General features: G+C 48.8%; 2 protein-coding genes across 16 annotated transcripts in view; one reads left to right on the plus strand and one right to left on the minus strand.

Moving 5' to 3' along the window:
- The first annotated feature begins 206 nt into the window (after window positions 1-206).
- VSIG10L2 (V-set and immunoglobulin domain containing 10 like 2) lies at window positions 207-10,445 on the plus strand. 2 transcript variants are annotated; one of them, XM_045369995.3, is made up of 12 exons: window positions 207-288; window positions 1,858-2,208; window positions 2,473-2,748; window positions 4,170-4,445; window positions 5,052-5,300; window positions 5,962-6,222; window positions 7,553-7,843; window positions 8,243-8,539; window positions 9,207-9,329; window positions 9,629-9,653; window positions 9,760-9,812; window positions 9,965-10,445. In XM_045369995.3, exons 1-12 carry the CDS (start codon window positions 207-209, stop codon window positions 10,060-10,062), a joined length of 2,382 nt encoding a protein of 793 aa, XP_045225930.3. In that variant the 3' UTR covers window positions 10,063-10,445. The 2 variants fall into 2 exon arrangements, with proteins under 2 accessions (XP_045225930.3, XP_045225931.2); XM_045369996.3 differs by lacking the exons at window positions 207-288; window positions 1,858-2,208; window positions 2,473-2,748; ... (4 more) ...; window positions 9,207-9,329; window positions 9,629-9,653 and having other exon boundaries at window positions 5,917-6,222.
- Window positions 10,446-11,571: 1,126 nt separating this feature from the next.
- CDON (cell adhesion associated, oncogene regulated) overlaps window positions 11,572-21,270 on the minus strand; it is a 103,488-nt gene continuing 93,789 nt past the window's right edge. For 8 of the 14 annotated variants that reach the window (XM_005580113.5, XM_005580111.5, XM_005580110.5 and 5 more), the window contains 2 exons: window positions 15,723-16,066; window positions 11,572-15,191 (listed from right to left, as the gene is read on the minus strand). In XM_005580113.5, coding sequence (XP_005580170.3) covers window positions 15,028-15,191; window positions 15,723-16,066 — 508 coding nt within the window. In that variant the 3' untranslated portion in view covers window positions 11,572-15,027. The remainder of the gene's footprint in view (window positions 15,192-15,722; window positions 16,067-21,270) is intronic. The other 6 variants (XM_074015584.1, XM_074015582.1, XM_074015585.1 and 3 more) reach the window with 2 other exon arrangements.

Below are 21,270 nucleotides of genomic sequence, written 5' to 3' on the forward strand. Positions count from 1 at the left end.
GGATGGAGTGAATCATCTCGTAAATAATTCACGAGTCATCGAGGCACTGAGGGTAACAGGAGAGCAGGAGTGGAGGCATGGGCAGGGCTGAAGTTGGCAACCTGAGCCAGACCACCATCCTCCCAGGGCCGGGCTCTGCTCTGGGTAGAAGGGGTCTACAAGTCAGGCAGGAGCCTCAGGTGGGTGGCCACCGGGGAGATGGGGCCATGGTGGGTCAGAGGGCCCAGCACGACCCGGTCAGCCTCCTGCTGCTGATACGCCTCTGCCTTCTGCACCTGAGGGCCTCAGGTGAGTGATACTCAGATCCCCCCGGGGGTTCATTTCCCACTCCCATCCCACTATTCCTGCCTCTTCCTGAGGGATCCTCCTTTTGCACTTGTGTAGCCATTGCATCAAGTCCATTCAGTCATTCATCCGCTAGACATTTAACTAGCGTTCACTGAGTGACTACTATGTGCCATGTAGGTGATAGCACTTTGCTTTACCTTGAGAAGCTGGAGTCATCCTGAGAGCCACTGTGAGGTGGTAAGCTTAGGAGTGGCATGGTCAGATCTAGGTTTCAGAAAGTTGCCGGTTTTTGAGGGGGATTAGGGCAATCAGGAGATCATGGCCATAATCCAGGTGAGAGATGCTGGCATCTCAGGCCAAAGCAATGTCCATGGGGTTGGAAGAAATTGGCTTCCGGGTTACGTATTTTTATTCTTTTTTTTTTTTTTTTTTTTTTTTTGAGACGGAATCTTGCTCTGTCACCTAGGCTGGAGTGCAGTGGTGTGATCTCGGCTCACTGCAACCTCTGCCTCCTGGGTTCAAGCGATTCTCCAGCCTCAGCCTCCCAAGTAGCTGGGATTACAGGTGTGTGCCACCGTGCCCAGCTAAGTTTTGTATTTTTAGTAGAGCCGGGGTTTTGCTATGTTGGCCAGGCTGGTCTCAAACTCCTGACTTCAGGTGATCCGCCCACCTCAGCCTCCCAGAGTGCTGGGATTACAGGTGTGAGCCACTGAGCCCGGCCCCAGGCACTTATTTTCATGCAAATTTGCTGAGGCCCTCAGCACTTTATGGCATGAGGCCCACCCTGACCGCATGTGAGGGGATAGCGGGGAACATGGTACTTGGGCTTAGGCTGCGGTTGAGGGCTGGGCCCTGAGCCAAGAATACCTGTTGAGTGACTTACTCCACAGGAACTACTTAATGGCTGGTCCCTGATGGACTGGGAGCTCCATGAGAGCAGGGATGGGGGGGTTCATTTGTCCTTGTGACCCCAGCACTCTATGCTCAGCTGAATGAATGCTGGATGGGCTGATGCGGGCAGTGTCCTCTTCCCCTTGCTGCAATGCGACTGGAACAGGGTGGGATGAGCCCAGGGATCCTCCTGGAATCCTTACACAGGGAACTCCAGACCCAAGCTGCCAGCGGCCATGCAGATCTCCTTATCTCCAGGGTCACCGTCATCACAGGACTGATCATCAGCCTCATCTTGGGGTGCTTGTTACAAATGTGGATTCCTGGGCCCTGGCCCCTCCCCACTGCGGCGGGTGTCTGACCCCATAGTCTGGGGTGATGCCCACGAATCTGCCTTTTGAATGGTCTAGTGGCCCATGAGGAGTGGGGATCTCTGCTCCAGTTCATTCTCTGACTTCAGTCAACCCCTCCTTCAGTGCCTCCAAGCAGGACAGCCGGAGGCTCCCGCAGAAACTGTCTCTTGCCCACCAACTCCAGAAAAGCTTTTATGTGGTCTTCCTGAACACTGCCTGGGCCGCTCGGGACTGCAGAACCAAAAAGAGAGGCTCCAGGCAAGGCAGGGCGTGCAGGAGAGCCCAGAGCAGCCCAGAAGTCCTGCTATGCCCCTTCTCTCCCCAGGCCAGCCCCACCCGACTCCCGAGGCCCCTGCAGAGGAGGTGGTGTCTGTCCAGGGAGTGCGAGGTGGCTCCGTGGAGCTGGCCTGTGGCTCTGGGCCTGCCCCACTGCTGGTCCTCTGGAGCTTCACCCCGCTGGGCTCCCTGGTTCCCCGGCCTGTGGCCGTCACCGATGGAGCCATGTCCAAGGTGGAGGCCATCGCCTCGGCTCTGGGAGTCGTGAGTCTGAGGAACGGCAGCCTGGTGCTGGGGGAACTTCGAGAGGGTGCCCGCGGCCACTTCCTATGCCAGGTTCTGCACGTGGCTGGTGGCCAGCTCCACACTGCCTACTCCCACGTCACGCTGGCCGTGCTGGGTGAGGCCTGGCCCCGGCTGCAGCCGGTCCGCGGGCTGCTTTGGATCTCTGCATGTGTGCTGCCCATTCCCTGTGTGTGTGGGGGGGTCCAGGTTCTAAAGGGCGCCCCACTCCAGGGACTGAGGAAAGCCGGGGTGATGAGGACGGGATGGTCAGGGTGGGTGGGCCGGTGAGTCCCCAGCCAGCAGGGGTGGGGGTGCCGGACACAGCTGGGCGTGTCCTGGGTCTGTAATAACACGGCGGGCCTCTCCCTCCTCTGGCCAGTGCCGGTGTCTAAGCCTCAAGTGCGACTGAGTAACCCGTCCCCTGTGGAGGGAGCCTCCGTGGTGGCCACGTGTGCAGTGCGGGAGGGCACAGAGCCTGTGACCTTTGCCTGGCAACATCAGGCATCCCAAGGCCTTGGAGAGGCCCTGGTGGGGGTCACTGAGCCACTATTCCGGCTGGACCCGGTCAACCGGACGCACCTAGGCTGGTACATGTGCAGTGCTCGCAACTCCGTGAACAGGCTGAGCAGTGACGGGGCCTTCCTGGACGTCATTTGTGAGTCAGACTGTGGTGGGGGGGCTGTCAGGGCTCACACTCACCTCCCCATCCACACTCAGGTTCCACACCTCAGAACTCTCCAAATCCCTCCTCTGCGGGAGTGTTCCGCCCTCTAGAAGTCTTCAGCAGGCAAGAGTCACGGGGTGCTGTGCCCCTGGTGTCCAGTACAGCTCTAGTCCCAGGCTGTTAGCCTTTTTAAGGTCACGGACACCCTTTTCCAGGAAAACGTGCATACATTTATGCTTACAATCTCACTCGCGATTTCACTGGCGGCCTGGAAAGTCTGCCTTTAGGTTGAGCCTGGAGGGCTCTCAGAAACCAGCGGGACCCCAAGGAGACAGGGGGTGGGGCCACAGTGGGAGGAGAGGGCAGCAAGCCTGAAGTTAGAAATCAGAAGCCCTGGGGGAAAGATGAAGGCCAGGGTGGCCTAGAGCTCGCTGTCCCACACGGCAGCCACGCATGTGTATCTTCGGTCACTTGAAATGGAGCCAATCCAAACGGAGCTGTGCTGTATGCATGGAAGGCACACTTGATTTTGAAGATTTATTCCAAAAGAAAGAATGTAAAATACCTCATCCGTAACTTTTATATTGATTATATATTGAAATAACATTCTGGATATATTTGGTTAAATAGTAAAACACCTGTTGGTGGTTTTTGTTTTTTGCTTGATTGGGTTTGGTCACTTTTACTTAAGATTTGGCTACTAGAAAATGTTAAAAAAAAAATTCTGTGGCTGGCATCCCCCTATTGGACAGTGCTGGTCTTAGACGTTTTAAGGAGCAAGGACCAATAGCATCCTATTGATCGGTCTTCACAGTGGCGGTTTGTGGAAATCGTGAACTGAGGACTGTTGAGGAGGCAGGTGAGCAGGAGAGTTCTTGAGAAAGAGGCAGGAGCAGACTAGAAGCAGGCAGAGAATTCACAACTCCTTGGGAGTCAGGGAGAGCTTCGAAGATGGTGACCCCGAGCTTGGAACACAGGAGAGAGGGGAAGGTGGAGTCCCAGGAAGTGAAAGGAGGCGGCTGCTGGGATCCGGCTCAGGGCATCATCCCACTGTGGTATCTGACTCCTGAAGTCTACAGTGGCTGCCTCTCTGCTTCTAAGAGCCCCTCAGTCTCAGGCGCATGGGGAACACTGGTCTCCTTCCTCTCTTCTGCCCCACCTTGGCCCAACCCAGGAGTCCCTCGAGGAAGCGCCCACAGCCCAGGGCGCTCACCTCCACACATAAGCCCTGAGCAGCCTGGACTTGCCCATGATCCCTGGACTCTGAGCTCCAGGAGGGCCTAGCCTCAGGGTGGACACAGGCCAGAGCATACTACATGCCCCCAGGATTGATGCATACATTCAGAGATGAGCATGTGCGTGAATGAAGGAATGACGTTGGGGAGGGGTAACCGGCCTTCCTTGCTCTCCAGTTGGTCCTGACAAGCCTGTGATCACCATGGAGCCACTGGGACTCGCTGAGGAGGGCTTCTGGGCCAGTGAGAGGGAAGAGGTGACCCTGAGTTGCCTGGCCGCCTCCAACCCGCCTAGTCACTACGTGTGGCTCCGTGACCACACGCAAGTCCACACGGGGCCTACCTACATCATCGCCAGAGCAGGCCGTGTCCACACGGGTCTGTACACCTGCCTGGCCCACAACAGCTACCTGGACTCCCGCACCCAGACGACTGTCCAGCTCACCATCTACTGTGAGTGTGGGGTCGGGTGACGCCCAGACCTGGCCTGGGGACAACTCACGCTGGAGCCTTTGTGGGCCTGTTCTCAGGCAGACCCAGCTGCCCCGTGGAGAGGCGTGCCGAAGTTGCTCTTGTTGGAGGGACGTCTCTGACCAAGTGGGGTTGGAGGGCAGGGAAAGAGGATAAGAAAACTATGGGGAGGGGAAGGGAAGCAGGGAAGCTACCGACACTACTAGCCTCCCGCCACTAAGTGATTATTCCCGTGGCCCTGTGGACCGAACTGAGGCACAGAGAAGGGCGATGGCAGTGAGGCAAGGTGTGCTGGCTCCTGGGTGCCCAGAGGCAAAGATGAGAATGGGAGATGGGGTCTTCCATGGGGTCTCTGGGATTCCTTGGGGACTCTAAACTCCTGTACACTTGGTAACCTCCTGCCCCTCACCTGAGAGCTCAGCCTGTTCCTCACCAGCCCCTCAGAGAGACTCGATCTTTCCCCTGACCCACTTCTCCCTACTCCTCTACCCATTGACACCCCTGGCCTCCAGACTCCCCTGCCTGGCCTGGGGCCTGCAGGGCACTGGCAGTGGAGCCTGCCCCAGCCTCACTCACTTCCCCATCCAGATCCCCCTGAGGGACAGCCTTCCTGTGCAGTGCATCCCAGCCCCGGGGCTGTGACTCTGCTCTGCGCCTGGCCTGAGGGGCTTCCGCCTGCACAGCTGCAGTGGGAAGGACCCCAGGGACCTGGCCCTACTGCCCCCAGCAACGTCACCTGGAGTCATGCAGCCGCCCAGCTCTCCAGTGGCAGCATCTTCACCTGCACTGGCCGGCACCCAGCCCTGGCACCGCCTGCCCTCTGCACAGTCACGCTCTGTGAGTGGACGCAGGAAACCCCAGGGCTCTGACATTCCAGGCAGAGTGTGGGTAGAGGTCAGGGGAGAGCCGGAGGGCCTGGGATCTGGGTGGCGCTCCAGACTGCAGGCTCCAAAACATGCCACGTAACAAGCAGGTGGGCGGCACTCAGCTCTCAGTCCCCATCTCCCATCTTTCCCATCCACACTGTGCTCTGTCCTCCTCACTTCGGCCTTGGAGCCCTGACACCTCCCCACTGTCCCTGCCTTCAGGGTCAGCAGCCTCTCATTGCCCCTACACTGCCCTTCTACCGCTCTGACGCATGTTGGGCTTGAAATTTGCCTTCAGCATTCTCTCTGCCAAGTGTGCAGAGAGAAACTCCCAGCCATCAGCCAAGACAGAGCTCAGAGGTCATCCTGTCGTCTTTCTGGAAGCCCCAGAGAGTTTGTCTTTCTGTCTATATTCTAGCACACATTAAATCATAATAATTGTTTAATGTCTGTTCCCACCATTTCCCTGGCACATGATCAGCCATCAATAAATGATGAGTGTGTGAATGAGTGAGTGACAAAGTGATGAAGGAAGGAGGGAGTGAAGGAACAAATGAAGGAAGGGGGATAGGGCGGATGTGCCAAGCCCTTCCTCCTTCCACAGGGCCATGCTGAGCCATCATTCTTTCCAGGGGAGCCTCTCGGGAGGCCCACCTGCTGGAGCACAGCCACAATGGGGCACCAGTTCATCATGCTGAGCTGTGAGTGGCCTGGCGGCGAGCCCCCCGCCACGCTGAGCTGGCTTGACGAACAGCAGCAGCCCCTGGGCAGTAGCAGCTCCTCGACGGCCGTTCACCTCCTGCAGGCCCAGGAAGATCTGGCTGGCAGAGAGTTTACCTGCCGGGGCACTCACCTGCTCAGGACCCCTGACCCCCACTGCCACCTCCAGCTGGGTGAGTAGGGACTAGCGAGTTTGTTCTGGGACTGGGACAGGAGGAGCAACCCTTTGGAACCAGGAGAAAGAGATCTTGGGGGGTGGCTGTGCTGGCATGGAAAGCGAGTCAGTGAGGACGGAGAAGCTAGGAGGTAGGTAGGAGCTGAGCTCCCAGGGACTCAAGTTTTCTTTGATCCATAAAATGAGGGGGTTAGGCTAGGTCAGAGTTGTATAATAAAAATATAATGTGAGCTATATATGTGATCTAAAATATTCTAGCAGGCACATTTAAAAAGGAGAAGAAACACGTGAAACACTTTAGTTAACTCAATATATCCAATATGTTATCATTTCAACATGTAATCATAAAAATTATTAACTAGATATTTGACATCTTATCTTTAAAATCTGGTATATATACAATTACTGCACATCTCAATCTGGCCTGGCCACATTTCAAGTTCCCATATTGACGTGGCTGGTCACTACAATATTGGATAGCACTGATCTAGGTGACGTGGAAATGTCAATTGCATAGTCTTCATTTACATGGATTTGCGTAAGAGAGATGCCTGATTATACCGTTGATTTGCATTAATGTTTCCAAAGTCAGTTCTTTACCTCTCTTACTCTGGTTTTGGTCTGGTTCCTCCTTGTCTTCATCTGGCTCTGCCAGTCTATTTACTGCAACCAGGAAAAAAGAATTACATATCAAAGTAAAAAAAAAAAATGTAAGAAAAGCAAACAGAGAAGCTGTCACACACAACAGTTCTCACAGAATGGTTTACTTCTTGGTCTCCAAAGGCTTGGTAACTAGCATGTTCTCAGGGCTCTAGGGAGGCCTCAACCCCAAATATTTCCTTCCCTATTACTCAGTCTCAGGACCGGAAATTCCATCGTAGGAGATTCATTGACACCTGAGAGTCTGGGTCTTTAATAAGTCAGTCCATAAAATCTGAGTGCCTGCTATGGGCCCAGCGCTACGCCTGGAGCCAGCCAGGAGGTGGGGGCCACTAGTGGGAGGGAGGACAGGTGCTGGAAGGGGCTGTTCATGCAGAGACCAGTAAGGCAGGGCCCCTGCCTGCAGGAGCTGAGGCTAGGGTGGGGCAGAGAAGGAGCAGGGAGGAACACTGCTGATTTTATCCTATATCAGCCATCCCTGGAGCACACTGCGACAGGAACTTGGCGTAGAATGGGAACGTGAAGAGAAAGCAGACTGGCCCCAGACAAGCCTCATTATCAACTCTGCAGCACTCCCGCTCCATCTCCTCTCCATCCCTTCCAATGCTGGCCAGCACCTTGTCCCCAGGCCCTCCCACTAGCCAGCCTCTTCCTCTCTGTCCCCGCAGAAGCCCCACAGCTGGACGTGGCTGAGCCCCGCGTGTCAGTGTTGGAGGGGGGAGAGGCCTGGCTGGAGTGCTCGCTCCGCGGGGGCACACCACCTGCCCAGCTCCTCTGGCTGGGGCCTCAACAACAGCAGGTGGACCATGGCACTTCAGGATTCATGCTGCACCCTGAGGGTGCCCAGCTGCGCCTGGGCATCTACGATGCTGACCCAGCACACCACAGGGGCACCTACCAATGCGTGGCCCGCAACGCCGTGGGTAACAGCAGTCGGAGCGTGCTGCTGGAGGTCCTGAGTGAGTGAGGGGTCGAGTGTGTGTGTGTGGTGAGGTGGGGGCTGGGAGACCAACAGCCACAGAGTGCTTTAAGTGGAAAGGCACAAGGATTCCCCGCTCCAAAATGTGAGCGCTTGAGCTTCCTTGGGCATAGGCAGGACTCAAGAGCTAGATGGGTAACATGTTCGTGACTCTGGTACACTCATGGCAGACAGAACGCCATGCAGGCAGCATCGCCTCCCTTTCACTTTATACATGAAAAAACTGATGGGACAAGACAGGGCTTCTCAGGTCCACAGACCCCAATCCAGTGCCTTTTCCACACAGCCAGGCTGCCTCTCGACAGGAGCAAATCTGGGGGCACAAGCTCACGTGGTTGTAGGTATACATGTGCCTCTTTGTGTCCCCACCCTCACCCAGGATATCCAGCTCCTCCCAACGTCACCATCAGCCGCCTGACCTACGGGAGGCACCGGAGAGAGGTGCAGCTTCAATGGGCCATCGCAGGCCCCGGGAACCTGACGGGCTTCCTGGTGCAGCGGAAGGCCAGTGCCCTGGGCCCAGGAGCTGGGGCGTGGGAGACGGCAGCTAGTGACATCGAGCCGGAGAGCCGAGGCCGGCGGCTGGGAGGCTTGGACCCCGGGGTCCTTTATGCCTTCCGCATCCTGGCTCTGAATCACCACACTGCAGGACATCCCTCTGAGGTGAAGATACCAGGTGCCAGCTAATGCCAGGGAGGGACCCACCTTTTCTCCAAAGCACTGGCCCCTGGTTCATCTTCCTCTTCACAGAGCACCCCCTCCTCTGTTCATTTGCTCCCGTCCTGCTGAATTCTCCCGTCCCCAGCCCGTCCTCTTCTCCACTCTCCCCTCAGATAATCACCACGGCTCTTTCCCGTCCCTCCCTGGGGGGCTCAGGAGGCTCCAGGCTGAGGGTTAGGAACCCTAATTCATGTGATCAGAATAGAGAGGAAGGAAAAGGTGCCGGTGACTAAGAACAGGAGCCCACTCTGTGCCTCAGTCTCCCCTCCAGGGCTACAGGCAGGCTCTCAGCTTCCTGCTGCCCCCTCTCCATCCTGGGAATTCCTTATTTTATGGCATACTTCCCTTCAGCCCCAAGCCGCCAAGATAACCAGACTTTTGCCTTCTGCACCAGAAACGGGACTTGGCAGGAGAGTCAAACCCCACAGCACTAGGCAGACAGAGCGCTGTGTTCCTTGGGAGAGACCTGATCTCCGGGTTCTCTGGGTCCCGCATGTCAGCTGCAGGGGGAACTGGATGAGCAGGGCACCGCTTCTCCAGAACCCTGGTGGTTCCCTACAAGCCACTGTGGCCCAAGTTCTGCAGTGGCTCGAAACCATGTAACCTGTGCTCTCCCCTCCTAGCGGACCCCCCCTTCAGTGCCTACCCAGCGGTGTTGGGTGCAGCAGGCACAGGAATGGTGGTGGCAACGGTGGCCTCTCTACTGGTGTTCCAGTATGCTGCCCGGCACCCAGAGACTTTCCCCTGTGAGTGGGAATGGGAAGGGAAGGGCTGCTTGATCCCACAGGGTGGCCAGACCCTGAGCTATCCAAAAGAGATGCGGCACTCCCGGGGGAGAAGAATCTAGGCTCTTCCTTAATTCTGACCCTCTCCCCAGTGCTAGATGTTGCCATTCAGGGCTCAAACCCCCAACTCAGGCACCTGGGGCCATCCCCTTCTGGGTTGCTGAGGCCCAAGTACAGACCCATTGGGAAAGAGAGGGCCATTCTCCTGGGATCTCTGCTGGGCTGGCCAAGTAATGTTCCTTTTCTTTTCCTTCCTACAGGCCTTGGTCAAGTGCTTGTTCCCATGTGAGTGTGGAACCCGTCATCCTGGGGGCTAGGGCTTTCCTCCAGTTGGAAAGGAAAGCGAGGGAAGTGAGTTGCCACTAACTTTACTCTCCCACTTCACTCTCAGGGAGCAAAGGCACCAACAGAGGGGCTCCAGAGAAGATGCTGAGGTGCAGGCAGGTAAGCACGACTATATCCAGAAAAAGACGACTCGTGTGCAAGGCGACCACTGCTGGGTGCTGAGGGTGACGCTTGGTCTCTCTTGAGCTCTAGGAACATCTGGACACTCCCAAAGCATCTCTCTGTTCTTTGCCCACATACGCTTTTCCTAGGCCTTGAAACACCAACCACCACCCCAGGTTTGGATCCTGCACAAGAAACCACGGATGCTCCAGTGAATGTCACCATCACAGTGACTGCAACACCATGAGGTCCAAAGAGGAAGATGCAGATAGGCTTAGGGAAGGCAGGTGGGATTTGGGAAGAGCGTTTCTGTCAGACTTTGGTCGTAAAACCAACGTAGCTAAGACACCAACTACCACTTTAACAGCCAGTCTTTCCAACTGGTGCAAGGCCCTAAGTGACATGGTTACAAGAGAAGCCCTGGCCCAGCTTGTGGAAGACAGAGGTGGCAGGACGAGGAGGAGGACCCACAATTGGGAGAGAAGGATCACTGGGTGTCTGAGGGCAAGTGACAGCCATGGTACTGGGAACCGTATGTGGTGCTACAGAAGTATGAGCAAGCTAGCTGCTTCCAGAACAAAGTCTGGATGGAGCAATTCCTAAATAAATCAGAGCTGATGTCCATGCCAACAGAGGGCTATTTCCATTGCAACTCCCGCAGAGAGAGGCTGATGGCTGGGTCCCAGGTGTGGCCAGTGGGGACAAACAAGGTGTGTAGGCGTGTGTTCCTTCGCTCAACCGTAGCTTAAGAACATCACTGACGCTGCAGTGGCCTGACTCCAGGAGTCCCAGCCCACAAGATACAGAGCGGAGGTACTGCGGATGTAGCTTCCCGCCCCCAGGCTGGGGGAGCTGGCCCACAGAACACTGGGGCTGTTCCAGAGTCACAATGTCAGCTGCCAGCATGACTCACTAGCTCCAAGTGTGTGTGTGTGTTTGTGTGTGTGTCTGCAATCTGGGTGAAAACACAAATGAATGCTTGTTCAACTGACTAGAAGACTCGGGACTCCAAGCCGCCTCTGCAGGAGACACAGATGAGAAGAAACGGCAAGAAAGCCAACGGGTGACCCGCCAGCACAAGGGAAGTGGCGCCTGAAAGGAGCCAGAAAATTGAGAAACCGAAGATGGTTCTGTGGTTCTCAGAGTTAGCCTTTATTAGATAAGGGGTTTCAGCTACCCTCAAAGCTCTCAGCACTGGGGCTAGGGTGTAAGGACGGCTGATTTAAATACGGGAAATAAAATACAAAGGGGCCACACCCGATGCAAAAGACTTTGTTGGCTTTCTGGTCAGAGATGCCTAGAGATGTGTATCTTCTTAGGGCAGTAAAACAACACTTTTTCACAAGGCTAAATTTCTATACTGGAGTTCATAACAATGTGGCCCTAGGTTAACGGTAAAAATAGACAATGTGTGAGGCAGGACCGCTCCTCCTCATCCTTCCAAGCTCCTCTCCTACCCACCTCCCTTCCTTCCAAACAAATGCAAAGTTGCCCGGAGGAGCTGGGCCTGCCTCCACATCGCCCCCCAGGCTCAGGCAGGGTCTCAGCCTCCCCTAAAACACTTGCCCAAGATCCTGCTCCTTCGGGGCCTGGATCTCTGCAGCCAGAACAGAAGGGGTGTGCACAGGGGAGTTTCAGGGGAGGACGGGGTGGAGGCTCCAAAGAATTTCAGAGGAAGACATTCGCCCACCCCAGTCACAAACTATAAGCAGCGTTGTACAAACAGGGAGTAGCCCCGCCTTCAGGGGCTAAGCTATATGAAAGCAGCGTTCTCTTTTAATATAAAATCATGTCAACCAAATAAAACCTGCCAAAGCTACATCATTTAAAATATGTACAGTTTCACACATAACATTACAACTTTAAGGAAAATCAAACATACTTTTCAATATGATACAAAGCATGCATCTCAAAGTCATTACTTTAAAAGAGAGCAACACAGGTAAAATTCAATCATGAACTTCACGTCCTGGCAGCGCTGGAGCTGGAATGAGATCTGTGGCACGCTCAGCCCAAGATGGATGCACTGAGTCTTCATAGACTCATTTGACAAAAACAAAACCCAGAAAGAAAGGCTTTTGCTAAGAACACTTCCAAAGGTTTAGAACATTGCCACTTCACTTGCACCCTGGCAGCACCTGACACCAGACTGTCAGTGCAAAACTGAAAGGAAAACATTAAAAGGAGATAGTGAAATGATACAGTGGGAGCAGGGCAGTTTAACGCGAAAACAATCACACCGAATTCTAGATGAGAAGGAACATGAAGAGGCTTGACCAATTTCCTGATCACTGAGCACAGTAAAGCTCAAATTTCCAGGTGGAGGTGGCAGACGGGTGCATCAAGGGGAGAAATGTGGACTCCTGGAAGACGAAGTCATAAGCAGAGCTCTGCCCACAGAGGCCAGAGGGCAGCTTCTTCAGCTGCGGAGCTGGAGCCTCGGAGGAATTGCACAGCAGGGACAGATCACAGCATACGGAACGGGACTGGTTCTATCCAAAGAGTGAACCGCCATGCTTGTGGAAAGCAGGATGGAAAAATGGGAGGAGCCCAGATTATGGCTCCAGATAAACTGGGTTCGGATTCAGGTCCCATGGCTCACTGGGTGACTTGGGGATTTTAATGCCAACTTTGTAGATGTGTTGTGAGGGTTAAATGAGTTAACAGTAACAAGCACCGAGCACAGTGCCTGGTACACAGCAGTTATTCAACACGTGTTAGTGCTCTCTCTCACACCGTACCATGCCCTCTCATTTCCTGGTGAAGTGACATTAGGTAGGACTGTTTGGGTGCCTGTGCAGGGCAGAAAAGTTCAGAGCCAACTCACGCTTAGGGAGAACTCATACCGCCTAAACATAAAGGCAATTATATATATATATATGTGTGTGTGTATATATATATATTTATATATTTCAATATATAAAGGCATTTTTTATAAATAAAATACAATAAAAAGAATAACACTTAAAACAGCGTTACTAATAATATAAATAAAGCAGTCCACAATGAGATTGTCCTAAAGGTAAAGCCATTTTCTCTTCCTCGTGGACAGATCCCATATTCAAACTCAACTTTAAAAGCAGTTCATGACCTAAGGCTCATGCTAATACACCTGTTTCCTGAATCAAAATGGCTGTCTATGGACATTGACTCGCCTGTTTTCTAAAACTCCCTTTGTGACAGCACTGCTGTAACTTGATTGGCTAACACAGGGTATGCTTTCATATTCTGTGTGCTGGGACTTCGTCCTTTGCTAGTCCCAGAAATAAGGGATGCAGCTATCCCCCTCCAGAGCTAATTGCATCTAAGCAACATGAAGAATAAATCCAGTATACTAAAGGCACGGACATCTGGAATGTAGAACTTGGGTCTACAGCATCCCTAATATCTGACTAGGGAATTACATTCACTACATTCTACTGGAAGTAACTCTTGCATAGTGACCCAGCTTAAACAAGCACATTTTCACTAACAGTTCTATTATAAAATATATAGACATATGTAAGGGAATACTGATGCATTTATACAGAAAGTTGGTTAACATAGTATTATATTCTATCTCACTGCGATTTCTGGGAAACTAACATTTCTTCACTTCTGCTGGAATTGCTTGACTCTATATAAAGAGAATAATTTTCTGTTTCTTTCCCCAAACGGATGCATAATGCAAAAAGGAGCAGTGATCCTTGAAAGCTTGACTCAAGCTATGAAACACACTGATATAATTATTGCTTTTTAATGTGAAGAGCCTTCCAAAGGCAGCTGCAAATGTCCTTGTCACGCAGAGGCAGCCGTGGTCAGGAGCTCTGCTGACCAACGCTTTGGGTGCCTGTTTACAAGGGTGACATTCTGAAAGAGGTATCAGGAAATTTCAGGAAAAAAAACCCAAAAAACTCTTTTCTTCCAACGTAAGTCTTTTCCGACACTCACCCCTGCAGGCTGCTGCCTATGTTGGAGACGGGGGATGACTAGTTTCAGCGTCAGGGCACCATGAGCATATTCCTACGCTAATCCAACAGACTGGAGAGCTCCCACCAAGACGGGCTCCCTGCAGCCTTCCCCTTTCTTTCTTCCAAAAATGTGTATCTTTCTCTTCAAGCCACCACTTAATGTCTTATTTTGTTCCTACTCCTAGAAACGGTCAAAGAGAGCCCCATAGTAGCCATTTGATAAATTAATGTAATTTTAAAGCAGTGGGACATTAGGCATTATTTGTCTCTCTGGCCTTGGTTTCTTTTCTGCATACTGCCGTAATTCATCAAGACCTTACACTCCACCATGTCCACAACACCATGACTAGTGCCTAGCAAACTGAACATCACTTGTGCCCACGTGCAGATAGAAAGTCAACAGGTCACATCACCACTTTTGTGGAAGGCACTCTTGTAAAATTCGCCAGCCAGGTCTGCTATTATAAACATGGGTCACAACTGCAGTTGACTTCAAAGTGTTCTCAGAAAGTCCGGTAATACAGGCCGGGCATGGTGGCTCACACCTGTAATCCTAGCACTTTGGGAGGCGGAGGCCAGTGGATCACTTGAGGTCAGGAGTTCAAAACCAGCCTGACCAACATGGTGAAACCCTGTCTCTACTAAAAATACAAAACAATTAGCCGGGTGTGGTGGCAGGTGCCTGTATGCCTGTAGTCCCAGCTACTCGGGAGACTGAGGCGGGAGAATTGCTTGAACTCGCGAGGCAGATGTCACAGTGAGCCGAGATCAAGCCATTGCACTCCAGCCTGGATGACAGAGCAAGACTCCATCTCAAAAAAAAAAAAAAAAGTCTGAGAATACACTATTAAAAGACCATTTTCTACCTGAAAACCCAGCTGGTGGCAACCTTCAATTGGCCCCTGCATTCCCTCTCAGCCAAAACAGCCAAGAGATGGGATCCTTTGCATGAGGAGCTCTTGCTGTCACTGTAGCTGTTAGAAAACATGGAAGTACCCCTCGGCCCTCCAGGTGACTGAATACTATGCAAAACAAGGTTGTTTCCTACTGAGGGGCAGGAAGGAATGGGGAAGAAAACATTTAAGGCATAAATAATATAAAAGGGCACACATTTTAAGATACATTCATATGACATTACTACTCAAAAAATAAATAATGATTTTCTCTGATTTGAATTAAGGTCCTTCACACAGTTCACTCCCAGGCCTGTTTTGTGCAGTTACTGGCTTGAAGTCAGAAAATGACTGGTTGTTTGCACATCCTCAGGTTTCCTGGGGCTGCTGAAGGACCTCTGTCGGGCTGTCTAAAGGAATGCCAGGCGGAGACCACGTTGTCTTTTCAGCACAGCCCTCTGGGACAGGTGGCGAAATAAGAGCATTCCAACTTACAATGTTGTTCTCTGTTTCTGAATGGGCACAGCTGTCTCCTGAAACACAGAACGGTTTGGGAGCATTATCAAATGATAAAGGTGGATTTTTACAAAGCAGTCTAAAAACTTCTTCACACTTTGAGCCATGAAGAAAGAAAAACGAGCGCAAGTAGAACCTGGTTTGTGTTTGAATTTGAGGGAGACAGAAGGTTTAAATAAAGTTGAACTCTCATGAGTAGCTATACAATTCACCTGAGGATTAAAGCAACCCCTTAAAAGCCCTAAAATAACCATCTGAAAGAAAGGTTACCACTCCAGAACCGACTCAAATCAAAAAGGGGCTCATGTTCACAAAATGCATTCTTCCACCACGTCTTCTGTTACCCTATGAATGAAATCAAAGCCTATTTCCAAATAGATTTTCCCAAGTGTGATGGGATTGACAGCCTGAGATGAAGGACATGAGTAATAACAGAATTTCAAAGAATCCTTTAACTTGAGTCCTATCTTTTCTTGAAGTACCCAGCACCCCACCCAGTCTCCCAAGAACTATGTAAACTAATAGAGAGGAAACTCTGAAAGCATCACCTTCCCATACACAGCTCTTAGCTAACTGAAGACGATCTGGAATCCCAAGGTTGATCATGCCTTCCTGACCTCTGCTGAACTCTGCTGGATCTTCTGCGCGATCAGAGCTGACGTCATTTACAATGTCCTGACAGCAGGTACGCTGAGTAGGGACTGGTTCCACATTGTCCTTGATGCTCTCCTCAGGCAACTGACCACAATCAGGGACTGCGGAAGCCAGGCATACAGGCACCTTCATGTGACTGAGGGGCTTCATTTCCAAACCATCCTGAGGATAAGGTGCTACTACAGGGACCACAGGGAGAGGGCTGCTGCTGAAAGTGCTGTTGGTTTTGGTGAAACACCTGCAGAGTTTAAACCAAAAGAAACAGAATTGTGTCTAGAGGAACTAATAATTAAAATAAGCCTATTTTGAAATATCATTTGGTATTCTGTATTCACAGACTCTTAAGAAAGACTGATGCTTAAAAACAACTAAATGATTCATCATGATTTGAAATCCTGAGAATTTGAAAATGATAGTGAAAGTGCCACACAACAGGAGAATACATCAAAAGAAGACTTAAGAATGCATCCTCATACAATGTCCCAGCACACAGGCTTCCTTTGTCTTAGTCTACTGTCAGAAGTCATCTACTTCATTATTAACTGGCTCCCAAAAGTAGCACCCAGAAGGAAAAGGCCATTAGCTACTGGGAAGAATGAGGGAATGAAAGAGGAAGACGAGGACAGGAAGCTAAGAAATGTATGGCCACATGAAAGAAACGACCTTAGGAAAGTTAACCAAAAACACACTGCTTTGAAATCAGATGATATGTTCCCCCTCATTCTTGGAGGAAACACTAAGGATTAGACATTCAAAATCCAGGAATTTTTAATTTTTCAACTTTTTTCTTCACAGAATTAATTACTGGAATTTATTACCACGGAGCATTTCACATCAATTCTGCTCTACTTTTAATTCTTGCCTTTACCTACAATGTGCATTTTAATTTTTTTCTTTCTGTTCTTCAGACTGGACAATTTCTACTGATCTATCTTCTTGTCCGTTGACTTTTTCCTCTGTTGTCTCCAATAGCTGTTAAGCTCATCTAGTAAATTTTCCATTTTAGTTATTGAGCTCTTTAGCTCTGGAATTTCCATTTGGTCTTTTGTATAGGCTCTGTTTATCGGTTAAATTCCCTATAAGTTCATTTATTATGTGTATACCTTCAAGTCCTTGAACATATTTATAATGGCTACTTAAAGTCATTATCTGCTAATTGCGACACCTGGGTCATCTCAGAGTCTGTTTCTATTGACTTTTTTTCCCCCTTAATTATCACATTTTCCTGTTTCTTCACATGTATAGTAATTTTTTTTAAACTGGATTTTCCTTTTAATTTTCTGGTTGCTCTGTTGGCATCAAACTCAGTGCTCTGATAGCTTCTGCTTGCATCCTTGCCCCGAGATTGGAGAACGCTTTCAGACAAAAACCCATAAACTCATAAATCTCACATATTTTATTACAAGGGTAGACTCTTATTGTTTCTGCCTGCTTCTGTTTATTCTCCAATAATTTCAAGTAATCCAGATTTTATCATTATTATCTGTTGATGATCAAGCTATTCCAACATTCTGGAAGTTGGAGCCTCAGAGACATTTTTTTCCCTAAAATTGGGAGTAAGAAAAGTCTGGAGATGACATTGCACTGGGCTTTGATTTGGACATGTTAGGTAGGAAACACATAGGACTGACCAGTAGTATCCTGGAGCTAGATAATGTTAGGCAATGAAGATAAGAATTATTTGGATTTGCATCCTTTAAACATGGGCTGATATGTTTCTGGGGCAAAGAAAAATCAGTAAAAGTCTAATCAACTGTTGCTAGCAGTTACACTGGTTCAAGTTATTGGAAATACCAAATCTTAAGCATGAAGACAGACATAAACCTGAAAGAGAATAAGATATCTGTCAGTAAACCAAATCTTTAAATAACTCCAACTTTAATTTCAAATAGAGAAATATACTCACTATATAGATAATTACATTCAGAGACCAGTCACCTGGTAAGTAAGACAAGTATTCATCTGTGCAGAATAATTATCTAATATGACTCTAATTTTAATGCTTAATTCTATAGCAAAAAAAAAAAAAAATGCCTAATTTAGATATAACCTATGTGTTTCCACACATGTCTTCAATGAATAAATAGTGGAGAAAACCCTGGTGCGGAAGCACGTTAACTGGAGCCACAATCAGAGCACTGGTCTAGAAGTGTCATGACTGCAGAAGAGTAGGGCATTCCTGACTTATTCTCTTGTCTATTTTATTCAACCCTGAACTTACAAAAAATTTTTCTGGATGCTGGCAAAGGTGAGCACTAATCTGAAAGCGACTTAAAAATGCCCATGTGATCAGTGTCTTCCTTTCCTGCATTTTGTCGTTAGTCTCCCAATACTCGGGGAACCCTCAAGTCCCCCTGAATGTATTCAATGCATGGAATCTACAGACTCTAAACAGGGGGAAATGTGGGGCAAGGTCGGGGGGAGAAAAGCCTTTGTGAATTTGAACTACTACTACTGAGAATTTAATGATTATCCATCTATATAAATAACCTTATCTGAAAGAACCCTTTATTGAGAAAGCATTTGCTAAATACCTTCCATAGGTTAGACACCGTGGTAGGCACTGAAAGAGTGAAGAGTGAAGCAGAAAGACAGTAGAGAGGGCTTTTATAAAGACTGAAACTCAGGACCAAATCATGTCCATCCCAGAATGACTTAAAGTGATCTGGCCCTTGTCCAACTGCCTGCCAAAGGCAGAAGGAAATCCTTTCTAGAGGGGGAAAACATCTTCCAGAAACTCTGCAAGTTTGTATATCTATGTCTAAAAGTCAATAAAAAGTACAGGGCACATCAGGAGGCAAGAACAAGAGAAAAACAAGTGACGTGGATAGTGAGTTAGCAAAGACTTTAAAAACTGGATGAATACATTCAATAAAGTAGACGACAATCATTTTAACAGAGAACTAGAATCTAATATTAATAATCACTTGGAAATTCTGAAATTAAAAGTAGAGTAACTGAAACTTAAGAACTCAACACATGGGGATAAGAGCGAGCTGGGCACAGGCGAACAGAGGATTGTTGATCATGAAGCGCATCGGTTCCCACGACAAAGGATGGAAAATATGAAAACAGCTGAAGGAACACAGGAGGCACCGCATGGCGAAAAACTATGTGTAACTGGAGTCTCTCTGCAGGGGAAAAAGAGACAATGCAACAGATGCCGCACTGGAGATGTAGAGGCTAAGAGTTTTCTAAGCCTGATGAAAGCTCAAGCTGCAGACCCAAGCTCTGTGGATCCTAAGCAGAATAAGTACAAAGAAAATTACACCTATCAATGCCAATAATTAAATGGGTAGAAGCAACATACAAAGACAAAATCAAAAAAGCAGCCGGAAGAAAAAGACGTATTACCTTGAAAGGGAACAACAATAGCTGTATAGATGATTTTTCAACAGAAATGATGGAAGCAATAAAGTAACAGAATAATGTCTTTAAAATACAGAAAGATAGTAACTGCCAATCTAGAATTCAATAAGCGGTTAAAAAAGAAAAAAAATCCTTCAAAAAGGAAGACAAATTAAAGATATTCTTTGACAAAAAAGCTGGGAAACTCTGTCACCTTCAGTCTTGTACTATAAGAAATATTAAGGGAAGTTCTTCAAGTTGAAGGACAATGACTAGCAACAGATTTTTTAAAAAAAAGGAAATACAGAAAGGAATGAGTAGCAACAAAAAAAGGAAACCAGGGAATTCTGAATAAATATGGATTGCAAAAGCAGTAATTTTAATGTCTTAGAGGATTTTAAGTATTTTTAGAATACAAATGATGAAAATAACACAAAACATTAGAGGGGGAAATGGAGTTAAAATGTTTTAAAGTATTTGTATTGTCTGAAAAGTAGTAAAAGTCCCAATTCACATTAAACTCTAACTAATGTCATAATGGCTGGCACCAAGCACATAGAAAATGACACACAATAGGACCTCAAAAATGTTTTTTAAAAATGATAAACATTAGAACACCAGACTGGTTCCTTTTTTAATTATCAGGGAGCAACAATTAAACTAATAGTCAAAGTACCTTATAGCAGCCCATGCCCAACAGTAAGATAGACACATATATTAAAGTGAGAATGAATGGATACACTTTGAGTTTTTGTATCACGATAGTAGTTATTTCTGTCCTAGTTCAATACTGATTCTGGGATCTGTAAGGTTCTTCTATTATCTGTCAGCTTCAAAGTTGTCTGACTTACACTTCAGTCTCCTGGAGTAAAGGCAATGACAGTTCTCGGTGTCAGATGCCTTAGGACACACAGTACAGTCAGGTACTTAATGAAATACCTCAACAGTGATGGCCTAAAATGTACTAAGTGATCTTCTGCCTTGATGTCGCATTGCTCTGCAAGAATCTGGAGGTAGCTGGGCGCGGTGGCTCAAGCCTGTAATCCTAGCACTTTGGGAGGCCGAGACGGGCGGATCATGAGGTCAGGAGATCGAGACCATCCTGGCTAACACGGTGAAACCCCGTCTCTACTAAAAAATACAAAAAACTAGCTGGGCGAGGTGGCAGGCGTCTGTAGTCCCAGCTACTCGAGAGGCTGAGGCAGGAGAATGGCCTGAACCCAGGAGGCGGAGCTTGCAGTGAGCTGAGATCTGGCCACTGCACTCCAGCCTGGGCGACAGAGCAAGACTCCGTCTCAGAAAAAAAAAAAAAAAAAAAAAAAAAACCCCAAGAATCTGGAGGTAATAAAAAGCTACTAGAAACCTGTATTTTCTTTATGGGTCTCACTCTGTTGCCCAGGCTGGGCATGATCATGGCTCACTGCACCCCTGACCTCCCTGGCTCATGTGATCCTCCCACCTCAGTCTCCAGAGTAGCTGAGGCTATGAGAATAGGGCACTTCCCACATTCTAGGCAGAGGCTAGTCCCAGTATATTCTTCCTGATTGCATCAGACTCAATCAGACTACAGACATGTGCTACCATTCCTGAAAAATTTTTTAATTTTTTTTTTTGTAGAGATGGGGTCTCATTATGTTGCCCAGGCTGATCTTGAACTTCTAGGCTCAGGCAATTCTCTTACCTCAGCCTCCTAAAGTGCTAGAATTACAAGTGTGGGCCACCACGCCTGGCTAAAACCTGTATTTTAAAAATGTAGAAGTATCAGATCAGAAAGAAAAGTTTTCATTTAAGAGAAGTAAAATTAAAATGTAGGAAAAAAACACACACACACATATTTGCCGGAATTTGAAAACCTAGGACAGCTCCCTACAAAATATTAGAAATTAATAAGTTGTTTATACAGATCGAACTTGAATGAACTCATAATGTTGATATAACAAAACAATGATGACTCGCCAGACAATGAGATGCCCTTAAAGCCTCTGGCTTCCTTCCGTTTATTTTTTTCTGCTCTTTAATTTAAAGCCAAGTTACAGAATGAGATTTTTTTAAATGACGTCTAAAAGGCAGACTAACAGTTTGTAAACTACTTTT

The sequence above is a fragment of the Macaca fascicularis genome, chromosome 14, assembly GCF_037993035.2.
Source record: "Macaca fascicularis isolate 582-1 chromosome 14, T2T-MFA8v1.1".
Classification (NCBI taxonomy): Eukaryota; Metazoa; Chordata; class Mammalia; order Primates; family Cercopithecidae; genus Macaca; species Macaca fascicularis.

Bases quoted from the DNA above. Each gene is read 5' to 3' on its own strand.
- VSIG10L2 (XM_045369995.3), top strand. From the start codon at position 207: ATGGTGGGTCAGAGGGCCCAGCACGACCCGGTCAGCCTCCTGCTGCTG. The intron at 5,301-5,961 runs GTGAGTGGACGC...CATTCTTTCCAG, and splicing joins CCTCTGCACAGTCACGCTCT to GGGAGCCTCTCGGGAGGCCC. The intron at 9,813-9,964 runs GTAAGCACGACT...CGCTTTTCCTAG, and splicing joins AGATGCTGAGGTGCAGGCAG to GCCTTGAAACACCAACCACC.